Source organism: Sander vitreus, chromosome 13 (genome assembly GCF_031162955.1).
Source record: "Sander vitreus isolate 19-12246 chromosome 13, sanVit1, whole genome shotgun sequence".
Lineage (NCBI taxonomy): Eukaryota > Metazoa > Chordata > Actinopteri > Perciformes > Percidae > Sander > Sander vitreus.
The window spans coordinates 4,490,192-4,506,676 of NC_135867.1; the positions used below are offsets into that span (position 1 = coordinate 4,490,192).

The 16,485-nt window shown below is 41.4% G+C and overlaps 2 protein-coding genes across 2 annotated transcripts in view; both read right to left on the bottom strand.

Moving 5' to 3' along the window:
* Window positions 1-1,260, bottom strand: part of orai2 (ORAI calcium release-activated calcium modulator 2) — a 12,797-nt gene extending 11,537 nt beyond the window's left edge. Inside the window, exon 1 of the mRNA XM_078265471.1 lies at window positions 916-1,260. The gene's annotated coding sequence lies outside the window, so the exon portion shown is untranslated. The remainder of the gene's footprint in view (window positions 1-915) is intronic.
* Window positions 1,261-1,712: 452 nt separating this feature from the next.
* The window catches only part of usp28 (ubiquitin specific peptidase 28), a 31,830-nt gene continuing 17,057 nt past the window's right edge, over window positions 1,713-16,485 (bottom strand). The window contains exons 15-26 of the mRNA XM_078265725.1: window positions 15,612-15,682; window positions 14,841-15,069; window positions 14,092-14,427; window positions 11,057-11,196; window positions 9,608-9,883; window positions 8,959-9,054; window positions 7,813-7,991; window positions 6,975-7,053; window positions 5,878-5,957; window positions 5,134-5,257; window positions 3,927-4,125; window positions 1,713-3,126 (exon numbers count right to left, since the gene is read on the bottom strand). Of these exons, the coding sequence (XP_078121851.1) occupies window positions 2,951-3,126; window positions 3,927-4,125; window positions 5,134-5,257; window positions 5,878-5,957; window positions 6,975-7,053; window positions 7,813-7,991; window positions 8,959-9,054; window positions 9,608-9,883; window positions 11,057-11,196; window positions 14,092-14,427; window positions 14,841-15,069; window positions 15,612-15,682 (1,985 nt within the window). The 3' untranslated portion in view covers window positions 1,713-2,950. The remainder of the gene's footprint in view (window positions 3,127-3,926; window positions 4,126-5,133; window positions 5,258-5,877; window positions 5,958-6,974; window positions 7,054-7,812; window positions 7,992-8,958; window positions 9,055-9,607; window positions 9,884-11,056; window positions 11,197-14,091; window positions 14,428-14,840; window positions 15,070-15,611; window positions 15,683-16,485) is intronic.

Sequence of the window (16,485 nt, forward strand, 5' to 3'; positions counted from 1 at the left end):
GAGATGCTGCTATACCAGCATATTAATGCCCATAATTTTGGAAAGATGTGTTCTAGGGACTTAAGTTTGGCCACTACTGGGTATGTGAAGCTCTGACATTTCAGCTCAGCTGCCCCACTCCCTGTTGTCAACCACACATACTGTGCAAACACAAACCACTGGTTTTTCGAGTTTGTAAACATGTACACTACATAAAAGGTGACATTGGCAGCAACCCAAACAGGAATTAATTAACCTTTTTTGGTCTTGTAACTGTAGGCTATTGGTAGCGTAGCTTTCAAAAATAAACTGTAAGTACAAAGTTGGATTGTGGTCACAACTTCAAAAACAGCTGTGAATCTAAATGCAAAGTGGTAAAAGTGCAGGACGTCCACCATCTAACTTAGAGTAAAGCACTGTTCTACAGGCGATCCCCTGATTTCGCAGTGGTAACACTTCAGCAGATGAGTGCATCTTTACGCCTCTATGTATATTTAGATCACTGGTGAGTTAGCAGGATCCGTTTACCGAGTTCTGTTAACAGAAAGCTAGTTTGCAAAAGGAGCTGTACTCAAAATACTGAAATAAATCACAACAGCGGGCTGTGATTGCGTCCACACGGCTCTCAGAGATCGTTCCCTAATATGTGAAATACCTACGTTTTTCACGGCCACATGCACGCGCGGCCGGACCGGCTATCAACACAAATAACTGAGTGTGCTAACAATATTGTAAACGATTCTAGTGCATGAATGAGACATGAAATCCTCTCCACTTATCATGTTTATAAGCATTAAGTTAAGGTGTAACGTTAACTCTATTCAACGTAAGACAGGGACTCCTGTAACGTAGGCTAACTTAGCTTACAAATAAACACGGTTTCTAATCTAAATTCGCTCCTCTGTTGTGCAATTGCGACTACTTCTTTCATCTTACCTGTCTGCCGAGGTGCCTGTTTAGTTATTCAAACTCCTCAACTCCAAGGAGGTATTCTCTGCACACTGCACAAGACAATAAATGGGAAACCGTCTTGTCCACCTGTGTGTTTTGGTTGAACAACTTCCGCTCTTCGGATGTGGTTATCAACTCTTCGTTCAGCTTCCAGCAGTCGATACACGGTCGGTAACGTTACTCCTCGCCGCCATGTTAAGCGTACCTGGGTGCTGGCATTTCTCACCGTCAGGTAAATTTACCGGGCACCGGGCTTCTATGTTTTCGGGCCGTTCACAGAAGAGACCCGAGGCAGGAAAACTCAAGCCGTTAAAGAGAGGCTTCCGGTTGGGCGTGTTGCTTTCAAAATAAAAGCGCAAAGGATTCATCTTATTCTTTGGGTTGTAGGGAGAGCGTGCATTAGTGCACCAGTATGTCAGTCGGTGTATGTAGTTTCTGGTCAGTTTTGGTACAGTTAATAATAAATAAGCAGCCAATAGAATTGGCACTTGCAAAATGGTCTAATCTGTGCAAGTATGACATTAACTTTGGGGGTGTTTCTTTTAATGTCAACTAATCTCATTAAAAGTCCAAAGCCAACAACACATTAGCTTGTCTCTTAATACTTTATCTCCCCTGAATTGATTAGTTCATACAAAAGGTGTAAATCTTTTAAAAACAGCTAACAAATATATAGTTCTTTTTTATTTTTTATTTCTCATAACAGCTGGACAGTTTTTAGCAAACTAGTACTTCTACTACACAAGTGAAGGCAGTCAATGATAAAGGAGTACACAGAGTATCTAAAACATTTATTGAGTATCGTCACAGAGTACAAGTGAAAAAGCAGCCAGAACTGGCTGTTAGAGTAGCTCCAAATCCTGATTTAGGGGATTCATTCATGATACTGCATTGCATCTCGGACACCATTAATATGTTTATGCATAATAGAACTGTGTCTATCTATCTTTCTTTCTAGCTTCACATACATGTAAAATTTCCGGTTTTGGAAAAATACAAAGTAATATAAAACATATATTTAACAAAGCATTTGTTACTGTGCAGTACAAATCTAGTGTTTTTCTTTTAGTCCTGTATAAAAGGCCTTTTGTGCGTTCACACTGCTTAGCAACAAAATAATAAATCCTACCAACCCAGTCAGTCACTTCCTGCAGAGTTTGAGTGACAGTCCAATTGTTGCCAGTTTTAAAGTTAACACGTTTGCCAGGCAATAACACATATTCAGAGTGCCAATCATAGTTTATAGCTTCCCTGTTTTCCTACTGATGACATCTGTTCCGCAGGTTGGTTTAATTAACAATTGTTTGGCTGACAAGAAGCTGGTTACAGCTATAAAACCTTTACACTCTCTACAGTTTTTAGGAAAAAGACCAGAGCCACTAGTTCCAGAACTGGCCTTGACAGTAAGTAATGTGCTCTTTGGAGATGGTAACAAGAGGATGCACTCAAAGTCGAAGAGATCTGGAGGCAGAAGGTCTAAAACATGTTTTTAGATGTTAACTGATATCTAGTAAACCAAAACTTATTGTTTTGCGGGTAATGGAAGAACTTTTCTTTTTTACAGTGGGCTGCTACCGTTTGACCCTCTTTTGCATAACCTGCTGCTGCTTAGGGGCCATTATGATTTTTAAACACTGTTAGTATTTTTTCAGCAAACTGGGGGTTGCTGATGCTGGTGGGCAGGCTGAACAGAAGGCATATAATGGAAGCTTTTCCAGAAGCTTTTGGGTGACGTGGTAATGCTGTTGGAATGAGCATGTATTCATGTGCTGACAACCCTGCCCCATCCCCTATCTATCTACCCCTAAATACGGCTTATAGCTTTCTATGTTAAACCATCAAAATGATATGCATGTGCAGTACTAAACCAGCTGATAAAATGAAATCCATAATTTGGCTTGTTGAAAACTACACGCTGTCTCAACCCCACAGTCTGTCAGCACAGAAAGAGCTATCGGCCAAGTTGCTTGCAGGTCAGACGCACGCTTCAAGGAGGTTGTTGGGGGTTTCATTCAGGGCTTTACTTGACGCTGACTATCGAGGTGCTGTGGATGGACTCCATGACAGCGGCCAGGCGACTGCACAGGTCGTGGGCCTGGTTGACATGGACTTTGGGTGGGTCTTTAAGAACTACTGTCTCAGCTGATCCGTCCAGAACCCGGGGCAGAAACTCCCCCAGCTTCACCTGCAATGAGTCTGAAAACAAAGGAAGAGCCGCAGAAATGGGGGTTTATTTTAGCGGCATTTTAGTTCAAAGTTCGTTAGTGTTAGTATTGGTGTATGTCCCAATTTTACTGCTCTACGAGCGCACGGCGGAGGATGCATGCATATGCCTACGAGACATTGCTGATGCGATACACAGTCCTGATGACAGTTTCACACTAGTCCACTGATTGACAGTTGGCGTTGCAGCAAGAAATGTAGCAATGCACCAGCAAGAGGCAAGAAAGAAGAAGACTGTTAATAAGCATACATGGATGTTTAAAAAAAGGCTTAAGTTAGTTTAAGTAGTATGTGTAGAATGTTAAGGAATTATTTAGCGTTTTATTTAGTATCTTAATTATTGTGATTAAATTAATTTTGATTAATTTTGAAAATTGGTGCCATCAGGGTTGGAACACTTTGACAACAATTAGAGGATTTTTATAAGATATGCAGATGTCTTAATTTAACTTAGAGCTGGGCGATGTGGAGAAAATCAAATATCACGATATGTTTGACCAAATACATCAATGCCAATATTGCAACGATATTGTAGGGTTGACTATTGGTAATAATGTGGATGTAATGACTAAGTGGGTAAAGGCAAATAATAGAACAGCCTGGTAAGTTCAGAAAATGACATCACTTAACTGTAGGAAAAACTCCAGGAAAAGACAATACTTATGCCATATGGCGATATTACGATATCCAAAATTTAAGACGATATCCAGCCTCATATATCAATTTTGATATAGTATCCATATATTGCCCAGCCCTAATTCAACTTATTTTACCATCCATGTCCTGGCCCAGGCAGCAGCACCAGTGGCTGCGGATGCCCTCCATGGCGTCCCGGTCTTCATGGGATAAAGCCGAGTCCCGGCTCATCAGGTGAAGGCAGGGGATGACGGCCTCGTCCATGATGGCGATGCCCTCCTCCACGTTGGTCTCCTCACCGCTGCAAAACAGCCGCGATGCGCTTTCATTCAGTGCCTGTGTGGTGGATGTTGGGAGGAGGAGGAGGATGAGGAGGAGGAGGATGGAGAAGAGAGTAAAAGTTATTGTCACAAGGTTTCCTCTGTACTTATGTGTGTTTGATCACTTTGCAAAACTGTGCTCATAAAGCATTTCAGGAAAAAAATTTAGTAGCTGTTCTAGAACTCTGAATCATATCAAATGAGCTTCATCAGCAGATGGAGTTTCCTTAGTTTTCGTGGAATTGTAGATGTTCAAATGTTCTTTTTCTCCTAAACACTTTAAGGATGTTCATGTTGATCCAAAGGCTTTAAGGCATAGTTCAGAAGTATTAAGGTGGGGTTGTATGAGGTACTTATCCATAGTGAGTGTATAACCTACAGTAGATGGCACTTGGCACGCCCCAAGGTTGGAGAAGCAGGCAGCCCTACAAAAGATCCAAACTATCCCTTTAGGTTCATGTGATCTGATCGAAGGCTCCAGAACAGCCACTAAATGGAATTTGTGGTGAGGTTGTTTATTCAACCTCTAGTTCCAGGGTCAATACTGAACTTTGAATTTTAACTTCATAGTCATTATTTCAAATTCAACTGACTGCATTGTATGAAGTACTGAGACTGTAAGTAGGTCACTTAACCAAGTGCTTCAGATCTAAAACATTTGTCCTGTTAGTGACACAGCCTAATTACAGCAATGTTTGTTGTTCCAGAGGAAGATATGTCAGAAACTATTGGCCAAATGTCATGAAATGTCACATGGACACTGATAGTTCCCAGAGGATGACTTCTATGAGTCTGACGTCTCATGACATTTCCTCAAGCGCGGGCAAATATGTCTACTTGCATACAAGAAATATCAAATTACAAGGGCAGACTGCCATGGAAAGTCACATTTTCATATTGTAACCTTTTTTTCAAACAACTTTTTGTAACTTTTTATTTTCATTCTAACCTTAATGCAGAATGATTGAGCTCAGTGCCATCATGTAGTCACACACGCACTGACTGCAAGAGCAGCTTTACTTACAGTGAGGCATTTCCTCCTGTAGACGGCAATAAGAGACTTGTCCATGCCACGTTTCTCTCCGTTCTTCAGCAGGGTGAGGTTAGTCTCGTACGCATGAGCCAGGAATATCAGTGCCTCCCGCATCCTGCCGCGCGCGCACACACACACACACACACACACACACACACACACACACACACACACACACACACACACACACACACACACACACACACACACACAAGGCAGACAACAGTCACCATGTAATTCCCTTCAAAAAACTGCCATCACACTTTTGGCCTTTATTGGTATGTAAACCAATCATCATCATTTTTGAACACAGATGTTTAATCCAGTCAGAATGGTATGCATGTGTAAGTATGTTGCAATGAAGTCGAAGTATTTACAAATGCACTACGAAATGTAACTGCTGCTTTTCTTTTTAAACAATGTCACTAATAAAAGATGCATTTTCTTCCTTACTGGAACCAGCTGAACTTCATTACCCCCGAAAATAAATTTTCCTGCGATCCTGTTTACTTGTTACTTGTTCTCGTGTGTAAGTGTAAGAACATTAGTAGCTATGCTATGTCTTCTTCTCTATGTTGTATGTGCAGTGATGATTATTGTAACTTTTCATTTCTGAAACTTCTGATGAAAATGAGATTTTGTGGTGCAACACATGGATGAAACAAATAGGTTGATACTGATCTGCAGGAAGTGATTCGACACATGCTGGCCAGGCAGTGTAGAGGTAACACCTACTTCCCATGCTGGTAGTGCTCCAGTCCAGTCAGCAGGTAGACAAACACCGTTCTGAACAGCCTGTAGTCGTCATGCCACTGCTGTGAAAAAGCACACAGGACAACCAACGGGAACGTCATTTGCTGTTTGGATCCCACTTATCATTGTAATAAGGGATACGTCTGATGTTAAGTTTATATTCTTGTAATAAGAAACAGTTTAAAACAGTGTCCCCATCACTCCAACTGTCATTTCATGCTAGGGTCTACACCAGTGTTTCTCAACGGGGGTGGTACAGCCCACCAGGGGGCGTTGAGAGGATGACGGGGGGGGGGCGCTGGAAGAAATATTGTGGAAAGGGGGGCGTTGAGGTGCCTTTGGGAGGCATTTGTTTTAAGGCGAGTTTACACCAAATACAATACGAAACAATACGAGTTTACAATTTAAACTACTTGCAAAAAACAGTGACGAGATGGTGGATCGTAACTCTTCTTCTCTTCTGTGTTTCTGTCAGTTCCGTGCTGCCTTCACGGGAACGGGACGTCAGAGTATCATCTTATATAAACTGTGTACTGCAGCGTTATGAATCCGTCTTGTCGTGAACTTTATAGACTATATTAAACGTTAACATCATTTATCTTTAATAAGTCTATGAACATAGCTGTTGAACATTTTTCATTCAATGATATGATTTTTTTGATGATTTTTGATAACAATAGTAACAACAATAATCAGACTAATAACAACAATAATAATTATCATAACAATAATAGGACCTAATCATTTATATTTAGGGAAATTAGCTTATTTGATGGGGGGTGGGTAAGGGACCTGGATAATGGATAGGGGGGCGTTGGTCCCAAAAAGGTTGAGAACCACTGGTGTGCACAGTTCTCAGTATAATGTGACCAAATGCCATCCGGTTTACATGCACCCTGCTGGCATTCCAACCATGCAGACCCAAATACACTCGTCACAATCAAAAACTCCTCCACATAGCAGAGACTACCATTTAATAATGTGTTTTTATCTAGTGAAATTATTACAAAGATGGGACCAGTTAACCTCCAACACACGAGCAGTGCATCCCTGAAAATAAGTCGGAAAAGGCAACCCACCAAGTAGTCATCCATATCCATGTCCTCTGGCTTGATGAGGCGCAGCTTGGTTCGGGCTTCCCTCATGATACTGATGGCTCTGCATGCACAGAAAGGACATAAGTAATGCTTTTTTTTTCCAACAGGATTGATACAGGAACATTCACACCGTGCTGCAGGTCTCTGCTCTGGACACTAGATGGCGTAACAGGAACGCTGTATGGTCTACTGCAGGGAGGTCTACTTCAACAGGAGGTCCTCAGAGTCAACGCAGGGGGGCCTCCAAATATTGTTAATTTTTGAAAGTTTTTTTTTTTAATTGAAAAAGTCATGAACATGAAGCCAACATATTATTATCAAATATAAATCCCCACTGATGATAGGCTCAATGGCCTATAGTGTGGCACTAAGGCCATGCCACATGTATGTTTAACATTAAAAAACTTAAAAAACGTAGAAGACCCCTGGTCTACTGTATTACTTAGTCTACGAAATGCTGCTGCTCTGAGAAAAGCCTTCTTTCCAACCACCTTAGTTACTCACTTACTTCTGCTATGTGTACACATTGTACATAAACAACCGACCAAACAGAACCCTTTTCTGACAAATGAATTCATCATGTCTCCTAATTCCTCACAACTTGTTTTATTATAATGTATTATAATGTCCATATAATGTCCAACAGAGGTTTATCCTTGATCTTGGGGTTTGTGATCCATTTTATTTTTTATAATGTCAGTTTCATCCAAGATTGTGACAATAGCTTATTTGTATTCATGTTTTTATCTTTTAAAAACCAATGTAAAAGACTAATGTCTGAGACTCATCAAGGAACCATTTGTCTGTTATCTGTGTGTACCTCTCATCGAAGCTCAGGTTGCGGTCGGTAAACTGCTCCAGCAGCGTCCTCTCAATAATGCGATTGGGTGCCTTGTTCTGGAAGAAGTAGACCAGAGCGTGCTGCAGACGAGCGTCCTCCTGGGGTGTGGTCTCCTCCTTGGAGAGCTCATACAAGCGGGAATACTCCTCGTGGAAGGCCTGAGGGAACAACGGGAAACTTATTTTTAATGATATCTAAAACAGATAAGCCAATGCTGGTAGTTGGCAACATGTAAAAGTGCCAGATAGATGTGTTTTTTTTGATGCAACCTCACAGTGACTGAACTCAGAATGACTCATACAACAACCGAGTACTGTATATTAACAGAGGTTAAGTGATAATGCTTGCTTTCTTCTTCTTCTTGCATCCCACATTCATAATGGGTTACTAAAGTTGAAAATCTCAGCAACAATACATAGACAAAAGTAATTTATTTGACTTTTGCCTTCAAGGATCAACCCAAGTATCTCCTCATGGGAGGAGAGCAAATGGATTTTTTTTTTTAACTTAGACACTGGAACACAATTTGTAATATTTTAGTATTTAAGTATTTTCTTTGTTCTCATTAAGATGTGGGGATTATTGGATTTTTTGAGTCAAAAGACAAGGTTAAAATGCTCGTCTTGTTATTGACTTTGACCTTCTTACATTTGGAATAGTTGACAAAAGAATCTGTTCTTTATCATTAATAGAAGAAAATATTTGGGATGCTTCTGATCCTCTGATCCTGAATGAATTAACTTGTAGCCAAAAGGTCCCCCATTACATTTGGGTGTTTTTGTGTTTATGTCTTGGTTCTAATAAATATATGGGGAAGAGATGAATAGAATAGAAAAGAAAATACTTTATCATCTACGTTTTTGTGTGCAAAAAAGCAGAAATGTGTCTTTTTGTTTGCATGTGCAAAATCTGTGATTAAAAAGGGTACATTAAAACAAATCATATCACATACAGACAGGGCACATTAAAACCCATTTACATAGTGAGAAAAAATGTTGCTCCTATATTTGAAAGAAGCAGTTTAATGTAGCAATGTAAATATTTGATGTTGGCTGGTAAAACGATTCCAGAAAACGTATTGATTATTTCATTGTTTTATGAACTGTGGAGGTGTGAGGACCATACCTTGATGAGGCCAGCCTCAGGGCCTTCCTTATCAAAGGTTTGTCTGGCCTTGGCTATGGCTAGAATGACGCCCTGCATTGCTGGAGTCAGCATCATCTAGGAAATAAGAAGAAACAAGAGATTATAACATCAACTGGGCAGCAAACCGCTGAGAAATAGGGCTTAGGGCTGCATCCCATTCCCACATACATGAGATGTTGCAAATGTATGATTTCTGCTCAAATCAGACTGGTGGTGGTTGTGTCAACGGTGGGAAACGTCCTTAAAGTAAGAATTTAAAACTGCAAAACAGCTTAAATGTGTCCCAAAAAGCAGTGTATGAGCACTAGGAAGCTCTAAATCCCACGCATATGCTTTCATTATAAATGCTGTGTTTCAGTGGCCAAGCTCAGAAAAACTGGAAGACAAAGTTGGCTACATTTTGAACTGATTAACTATTTATCAATCTGATGGTGTCATAAACATCAGAAAACATCAGATCTGTTAATATATCTTAATGCAGCTATGTATTTTACTCCTTTAATGCAATACATTTATCCTCAAATTTCCCCCATTTTCATTTATATTTGGAGGCAGTAACTTAGGTTTAACTAACTTTGCTATGTGGTATAAGCTACTGAATTCACATCACATTGTGATACGTGCTTACCTCTTCATTGTATCCGTCAGCATCAGCTCTCACCATGATCCGGCCCACGTTGGGGATCTCCACCTCCGAGACCTCGTTCTCAGTCTGTCGCTGTCTGGCCGGGACCTCCTGCTGCTGCGGCTCATCCTCCAGCTTTGCTTCATGTTCAGGAGCTTCTCTGGAAGCCTCTGACTCACCTTCAGCTTGAGGGCCGAGGCCTGCCGCCTGTGTGTCGTCCTTCTCCACATAGGGGTCAGATGGTGCCGGGTTACTAAGCTCTGCTTCAGGGCCAGGAGTCTGACAGAAAGATTTAAGAAAACGCACATTACTATTCCTTCTATCCATCCACTATTTATATCCACTTATTCTGTTTAGGGCTTTGCATAGTCTGCCTCCATATAGAAATGCACCTACACTTATCAACACATAGGTATGTATTACAAAAAACTGTGGAGCAAAGTTAATATATATGGATAATAATGAGTATACAGTATACAGCATGTTTTTCTATTTTAACACCAACCATTTAATGGCATCTAAAGGTACAGCTTACAATAAATATTATATTTATGAAGCTTATAATCAGTTTCTGTTGACAGGGGTGCTGATTCAACTGGTATTGGACTGCACTGGTGTTTCTAATATATAAATATATATATATATATATTTTTTTTAAGAGTTTAATTTTTGGGCATTTTAGGCCTTTATATTAGAGGACAGCTAAGAGAGGGGGAATGACGCAGCAAAGCGCCAGAGGGCGGAATTGAATCCCCAGCCAGGACTGAGCCTCTGTACATGGGGTGCACACTCAACCAGGTGAGCTATCAGGACGCCCCGTGTTTCTAGTATTTTGACCAGAACAGAAACTGAAAGTGATAAAGTGAAAATGATATGATATGCCTCTGAACAAGCTACTGACTATTAAAGCTTTAGTGCGTAACTTTTTGATATTAACGTCCGTTACATTCAAGCCATTGCCAAATGAGTTGCTACAAAGCTAATTAAGACTATCAGCTCCACACAACTCTCTCTGTATATCTCTGTATAAACTTGAGTGAAGATAATGACCTCTTCTGAAGAGTCCATCATGTTTTTTAATCCTCCATGTCCTCCGCGGCTACTAGCAACTGTATGGAGGAGTAGTGGGGGGTGATGCGCGATCACAGAAGGCTTGTATCATGTGGATGCGCTGACAGTTTTGTTGTCATTATTTAGAATACCTCATGGGGAAGACAGAAACTACACACTATAGCAAATGAGTTGATAGCAGTGATTACTCCTAACCTTTAGTTTATCTGTGTGTTATGCTCCACCCTGCCTGACATAAAGCATGGATCTCCATGGCTATGCTAAGTGGAGAAATGAGATCCTTGAGCCAGATGAACTCACTTTATTTTTGTGGTCTAGAATTTCTGACCCATATTCTAAAGAGGGGGGAGCGGGTGGTCGGGGTGTCACAGAAGTGCCCACCTGACTCTGAAGCTCCTTTTCAGCTGAGGCGGAGCTCTGGCTGGGCCCCAGGGTGTCAGTGACTGCTGCACTGCTGGTGTCGTCTGGCTGGCAGCCGGGGCTCTGTGATGGTGGTGGTGGTGTTAACTTTCTTGGTTCTTCTGGGGTCAAAAAAATAAATAAATAGAGAGGAAAGAGGCTTTGAGTGAAATATGATGAAAAGTACTGTTCAGTAGTTACTTTTACTTGCAGGATATATAAAGGCTACCTCATCATTTAGTATAGGGCCTCAATAAAAATGCAATAATGAAGTTACAGTTTTTTAACAATTCCATCTCTCCCCTCATATAAAACATTATCATCCCAATCTTGTGCAGCCAGACATACAGTGGGGCAAAAAAGTATTTAGTAAGCCACCAATTGTGCAAGTTCTCCCACTTAAAAAGATGAGAGAGGCCTGTAATTTTCATCATAGGTACACTTCAACTATGAGAGACAAAATGAGAAAAAAAATCCAGAAAATCACATTGTAGGATTTTTAATGAATTTATTTGCAAATTCCTCGGGAAAATAAGTATTTGGTCACCTACAAACAAGCAAGATTTCTGGCTTTCTTTAAGAGGCTCCTCTGTCCTCCACTCGTTACCTGTATTAATGGCACCTGTTTGAACTTGTTATCAGTATAAAAGACACCTGTCCACAACCTCAAACAGTCACACTCCAAACTCCACTATGGCCAAGACCAAAGAGCTGTCAAAGGACACCAGAAACAAAATTGTAGACCTGCACCAGGCTGGGAAGACTGAATCTGCAATAGGTAAGCAGCTTGGTGTGAAGAAATCAACTGTGGGAGCAATTATAAGAAAATGGAAGACATACAAGACCACTAATAATCTCCCTCGATCCGGGGCTCCACGCAAGATCTCACCCCATGGGGTCAAAATGATCACAAGAACGGTGAGCAAAAATCCCAGAACCACACGGGGTGACCTAGTGAATGACCTGCAGAGAGCTGACCAAAGTAACAAAAGCTACCATCAGTAACACACTACGCCGCCAGGGACTCAAATCCTGCAGTGCCAGACGTGTCCCCCTGCTTAAGCCAATGCATGTCCAGGCCTGTCTGGAGTTTGCTAGAGAGCATTTGGATGATCCAGAAGAGGATTGGGAGAATGTCATATGGTCAGCTGAAACCAAAATAGAACTTCTAGAAATAGAAAACTCAACTCGTCGTGTTTGGAGGAGAAAGAATTCTGAGTTGCATCCAAAGAACCATACCTACTGTGAAGCATGGGGGTGGAAACATCATTCTTTGGTGCTGTTTTTCTGCAAAGGGACCAGGACGACAGATCCGTGTAAAGGAAAGAATGAATGGGGCCATGTATCGTGAGATTTTGAGTGAAAACCTCCTTCCATCAGCAAGGGCATTGAAGATGAAACGTGGCTGGGTCTTTCAGCATGACAATGATCCCAAACACACTGCCCGGGCAACGAAGGAGTGGCTTCGTAAGAAGCATTTCAAGGTCCTGGAGTAGCCTAGCCAGTCTCCAGATCTCAACCCCATCGAAAATCTTTGGAAGTTGAAAGTCCGTGTTGCCCAGTGACAGCCCCAAAACATCACTGCTCTAGAGGAGATCTGCATGGAGGAATGGGCCAAAATACCAGCAACAGTGTGTGAAAACCTTGTGAAGACTTATAGAAAACGTTTGACCTCTGTCATTGCCAACAAAGGGTATATAACAAAGTATTGAGATGAACTTTTGGTATTGACCAAATACTTATTTCCCACCATAATTTGCAAATAAATTCATTAAAAATCCTACAATGTGATTTTCTGGATTTTTTTTCCTCATTTTGTCTCTCATAGTTGAAGTGTACCTATGATGAAAATACAGGCCTCTCTCATCTTTTTAAGTGGGAGAACTTGCACAATTGGTGGCTGACTAAATACTTTTTTGCCCCACTGTATGTCTTTTCAACCTAACAGAGGTCTGGAGAAATGCAATCAAAAGTGTTGCCTAGACATTAGTCTCGCATTGCCAGACCTACCTCCACAGCGCTGCGGAGGAGGGTCTGGCTAGTCCACACAGCATCCCGGGATGGGAGAGAAACATGCTCTGGTTTAATGGCATTTCTTTAAACCAATCACAATCGTCTTGGGCTAAGTGCTGAGTGGAGCCCATACTGCCGCTGCAAAATAGCCTCGGGAAAGAAGTTGTTTTGGTGGAACGTGTGTACGTTCAAAAGTTATTTTAGTCGTGCAACAGAAAACTCAGATTGGACAGATAGTCTAGCTAGCTGTCTGGATTTACCCTGCAGAGATCTGAGGAACAGTTAACCATAGTCCTCAGAAATCCACCGGAGTTTAAAATTACAACACAAAGAAAGCGGAAGGTAACGGGACATCCAAAAAGAGTGATATCCGGCGGAATTTCAGGCAAAACGAGAGTAATCCTGGAAGTGGAATGTCGTGGATATAGATTACCTAGATATAGACACAGATAGGAGGCCCCGTTTTAGTGGCGGCGCAACAACCAGCGCAAGATCATTTACTATTTCCTTTAAAATTCACTTTGCCCATCTGTGTGGTATTTTGGTACCCAGTGTGTGCTGCACAGGTGGGATGTTGATTGAAATGAAGCAGTGCAGCGAGCTGTTGGTATTTTGGAGGAAATTGGGTCTTAGACATCTCAGAAACCCGTCTGGTTTTCTTACCGTTTAATGTGGTTAGAGTAGGAATGCTAGGAAATCAGTCTGCAATTATCTTTAAATCAATTGAAGTAATTCTTACAGTATATGTTGCACACAGCTGCTTCATACTGTATGAAAAGTTTATCCTTCAGTTAATTGAACTCCTTGCAGCCATCTGAATGCAGAAAGACGGTTATGTTGATAAATCTGCAGCCTCTGATTTGAAAAGTGCTACCCCAGATCGTTTTTTATACTTAAACAAATGATTGGGAATGATGATCGTGCCGTTATCAGAAAATAATACACAATGGCTTGTTAAGGCTTATGAAAACCCCATTCCCTTTTCTCTAGTCTCCACTACAGACCTTCAGGTTTCTCTCTGGAATCGGGTTCAGGATCCTTCGCTGCCTCTGGGTCTAGTTGTGGCTCTGAAGAAGCTCCCTGCTCCAGTTCCTCAGTGGATGGTCCTGACTGGGGCGCTGGCTCAACTGGTATTGGGTGTATATTGTCTGGAATGGGGTTTGGGGGCTCTGCAGAGGGTGTAAACTCTCCCTGTGGGGCTGCGGTCTGGCAGAACTGCTCCTCCCATTCACTGAGCTCCTGCTGGAACCAGCGGTTGTCTTCGTGGACGTAGCGTCTGAGGATGGATGGCAGCGAGTCCATGCCATTCAGCACCTGGCCTGTCTCATCATCTGTGGCTTCTGAGTGGATGTGGGGTAGTGTCACTTAATATACTTTCACAGTAAAACCCACTTACTGACACTAACATTAGGTAATTATAATTATACAAACTGGCATTTTTCCAGTATGCTACTGTACTAACTGTACTGTACTTAAAATTGAATACAGAAGACTCTACTTTTACTCTTATTCTAGTTTCTAACATTATAAAAATAGCTACGCTCTCAATATCAGGCTAGAGTCAGAGCTACATATAAATAACAGTAACTAAATATTCATTTATATGTGAGTGGGTTTTCAATAATTTATAACCTCTTTATTTTTATGTGTTGTTTTAACTCCCTTACACGCTTAATCCTGTTTCTTGCTCGCAAAGAAGAACATTATTTATTAATCCTTTTTGATTTTTGATTTGACACACACAGAGCTGTACCTGAAATGAGCTGGGGTAGCCTGTCATCGATGTACATCAGGCAGTAGGCACTGGCATTGGTCATGCCCCCGAATGAGTCTCGCTCCAGCTCCTCCCATGATGACTCAGTGATGCTTATGTCATTGTACTTCATCCAGCGCTGGTTGGCATGGTCGTAGATGTAGGCCCAGTAATGGCCTGCTGACGCCTGGCCTTCATGAACGAGGACTGCATGGAGTCTGTAGGGTGCCTTAATAAGAGTAGAGTGGGAGACAGCATTGAATCCTTGCTGTATAAAAACACTTACAACATTTGGACCAAATATCAGAATACTGAGATGTGACTCACTGCAGTATAACATTCATGTATAGTGCTTTTTTTTCCCTTCTAGTTTTAAGGATTACTTAAAGTGCTTTACAGAGCACATTCATACAGTGGTGGCCGAGGCTGCCATACAAGGTGATCATCAGATAAACATTCACACATTGGGAGCAATTCGGGGTTTAGGGTCTCGCCCAAGGACACTTCAACATGGGACTGCAGGGGCCAGGGATCGAACCACCGACCATCCGATTGGTAGACAACCGCTCTAACACCTGAGCCACAGCCAATCATCTGGTCTGTTCTTATTTGTATTCTGTCGACTTGTTTACATTACATTTGTTTTCTGTTTCTCCATGGAGATCGATAACGTTTCATCCAATCTGACCCCAATGCACTTTCTGCAGTGGTAGATGTAAACATGTGATTGCTGTTTGTCAGAGTGAATTAGGAGTGTACTGTAAGTCTTACCTGGCAGAGACTGTTGTCTGAGTACATGCCCTCCAGCATCTGAGTGAGCCTGTCAATACTGGCCTTTAGCTCTGACGGACGGACAGACGGACGGATGGACGGACGGACGGACGGACACACACACAAAAAAAAACGAAAAACAGAGAGAAAACAGAAATTAACACAATGCACCTACAGCGAAGGGAAAATCAATATCTTTTATGTTTTTTATTCTTTTACCTATTATTTACAGGTCTCCCTGTCTATTAGAATCTATTCTATTAGACAGCTGCAGCTGATTGGGAAGGCTGCTGCTCGAATCCTCACTAAGCCCAAGAAAGTGGATCACATCGCTCCAGTAATGGGGTCTTTACACTGGCTTCCTGTCTCTCAAAGAATTGATTTTCAAATACTACTACTACTGTTTATAAAGCACTGAATGGTTTAGGGCCAAAATACATTTCTGATCTGCTGCTATATTATGAACCATCCAGACCTCTCAGGTGGTCCGGGTCAGCTCTGCTTTCTGTCCCCAGAGTCGGAACTAAACATGGAGTAGCAGCGTTCAGTTTTTATGCTCTACATATCTGGAACAAACTCCCAGAAAACTGCAATTCTTAGTCCTTTTAAATCAAGGCTTAAGACTTTTCTTTTTGATGCTGCTTTTTGAAAAATAATTGTTAATTTCTTACACTGCACTGTAACTTTTATTCTTGTATTTCATATCTGTCCTATTCTATTTGAACTGTTTTTATATTCCATTTAATGAATGTCTAATTGTTTTTAATTGATCTTTAATGTTTTATGTAAAGCACTTTGGATTGCCTTGTGGATGAAATTTGCTACATAAATAAAAGCTGCTTTGCCTCATATTGGGAAGGTTTGGGTGAGCAGG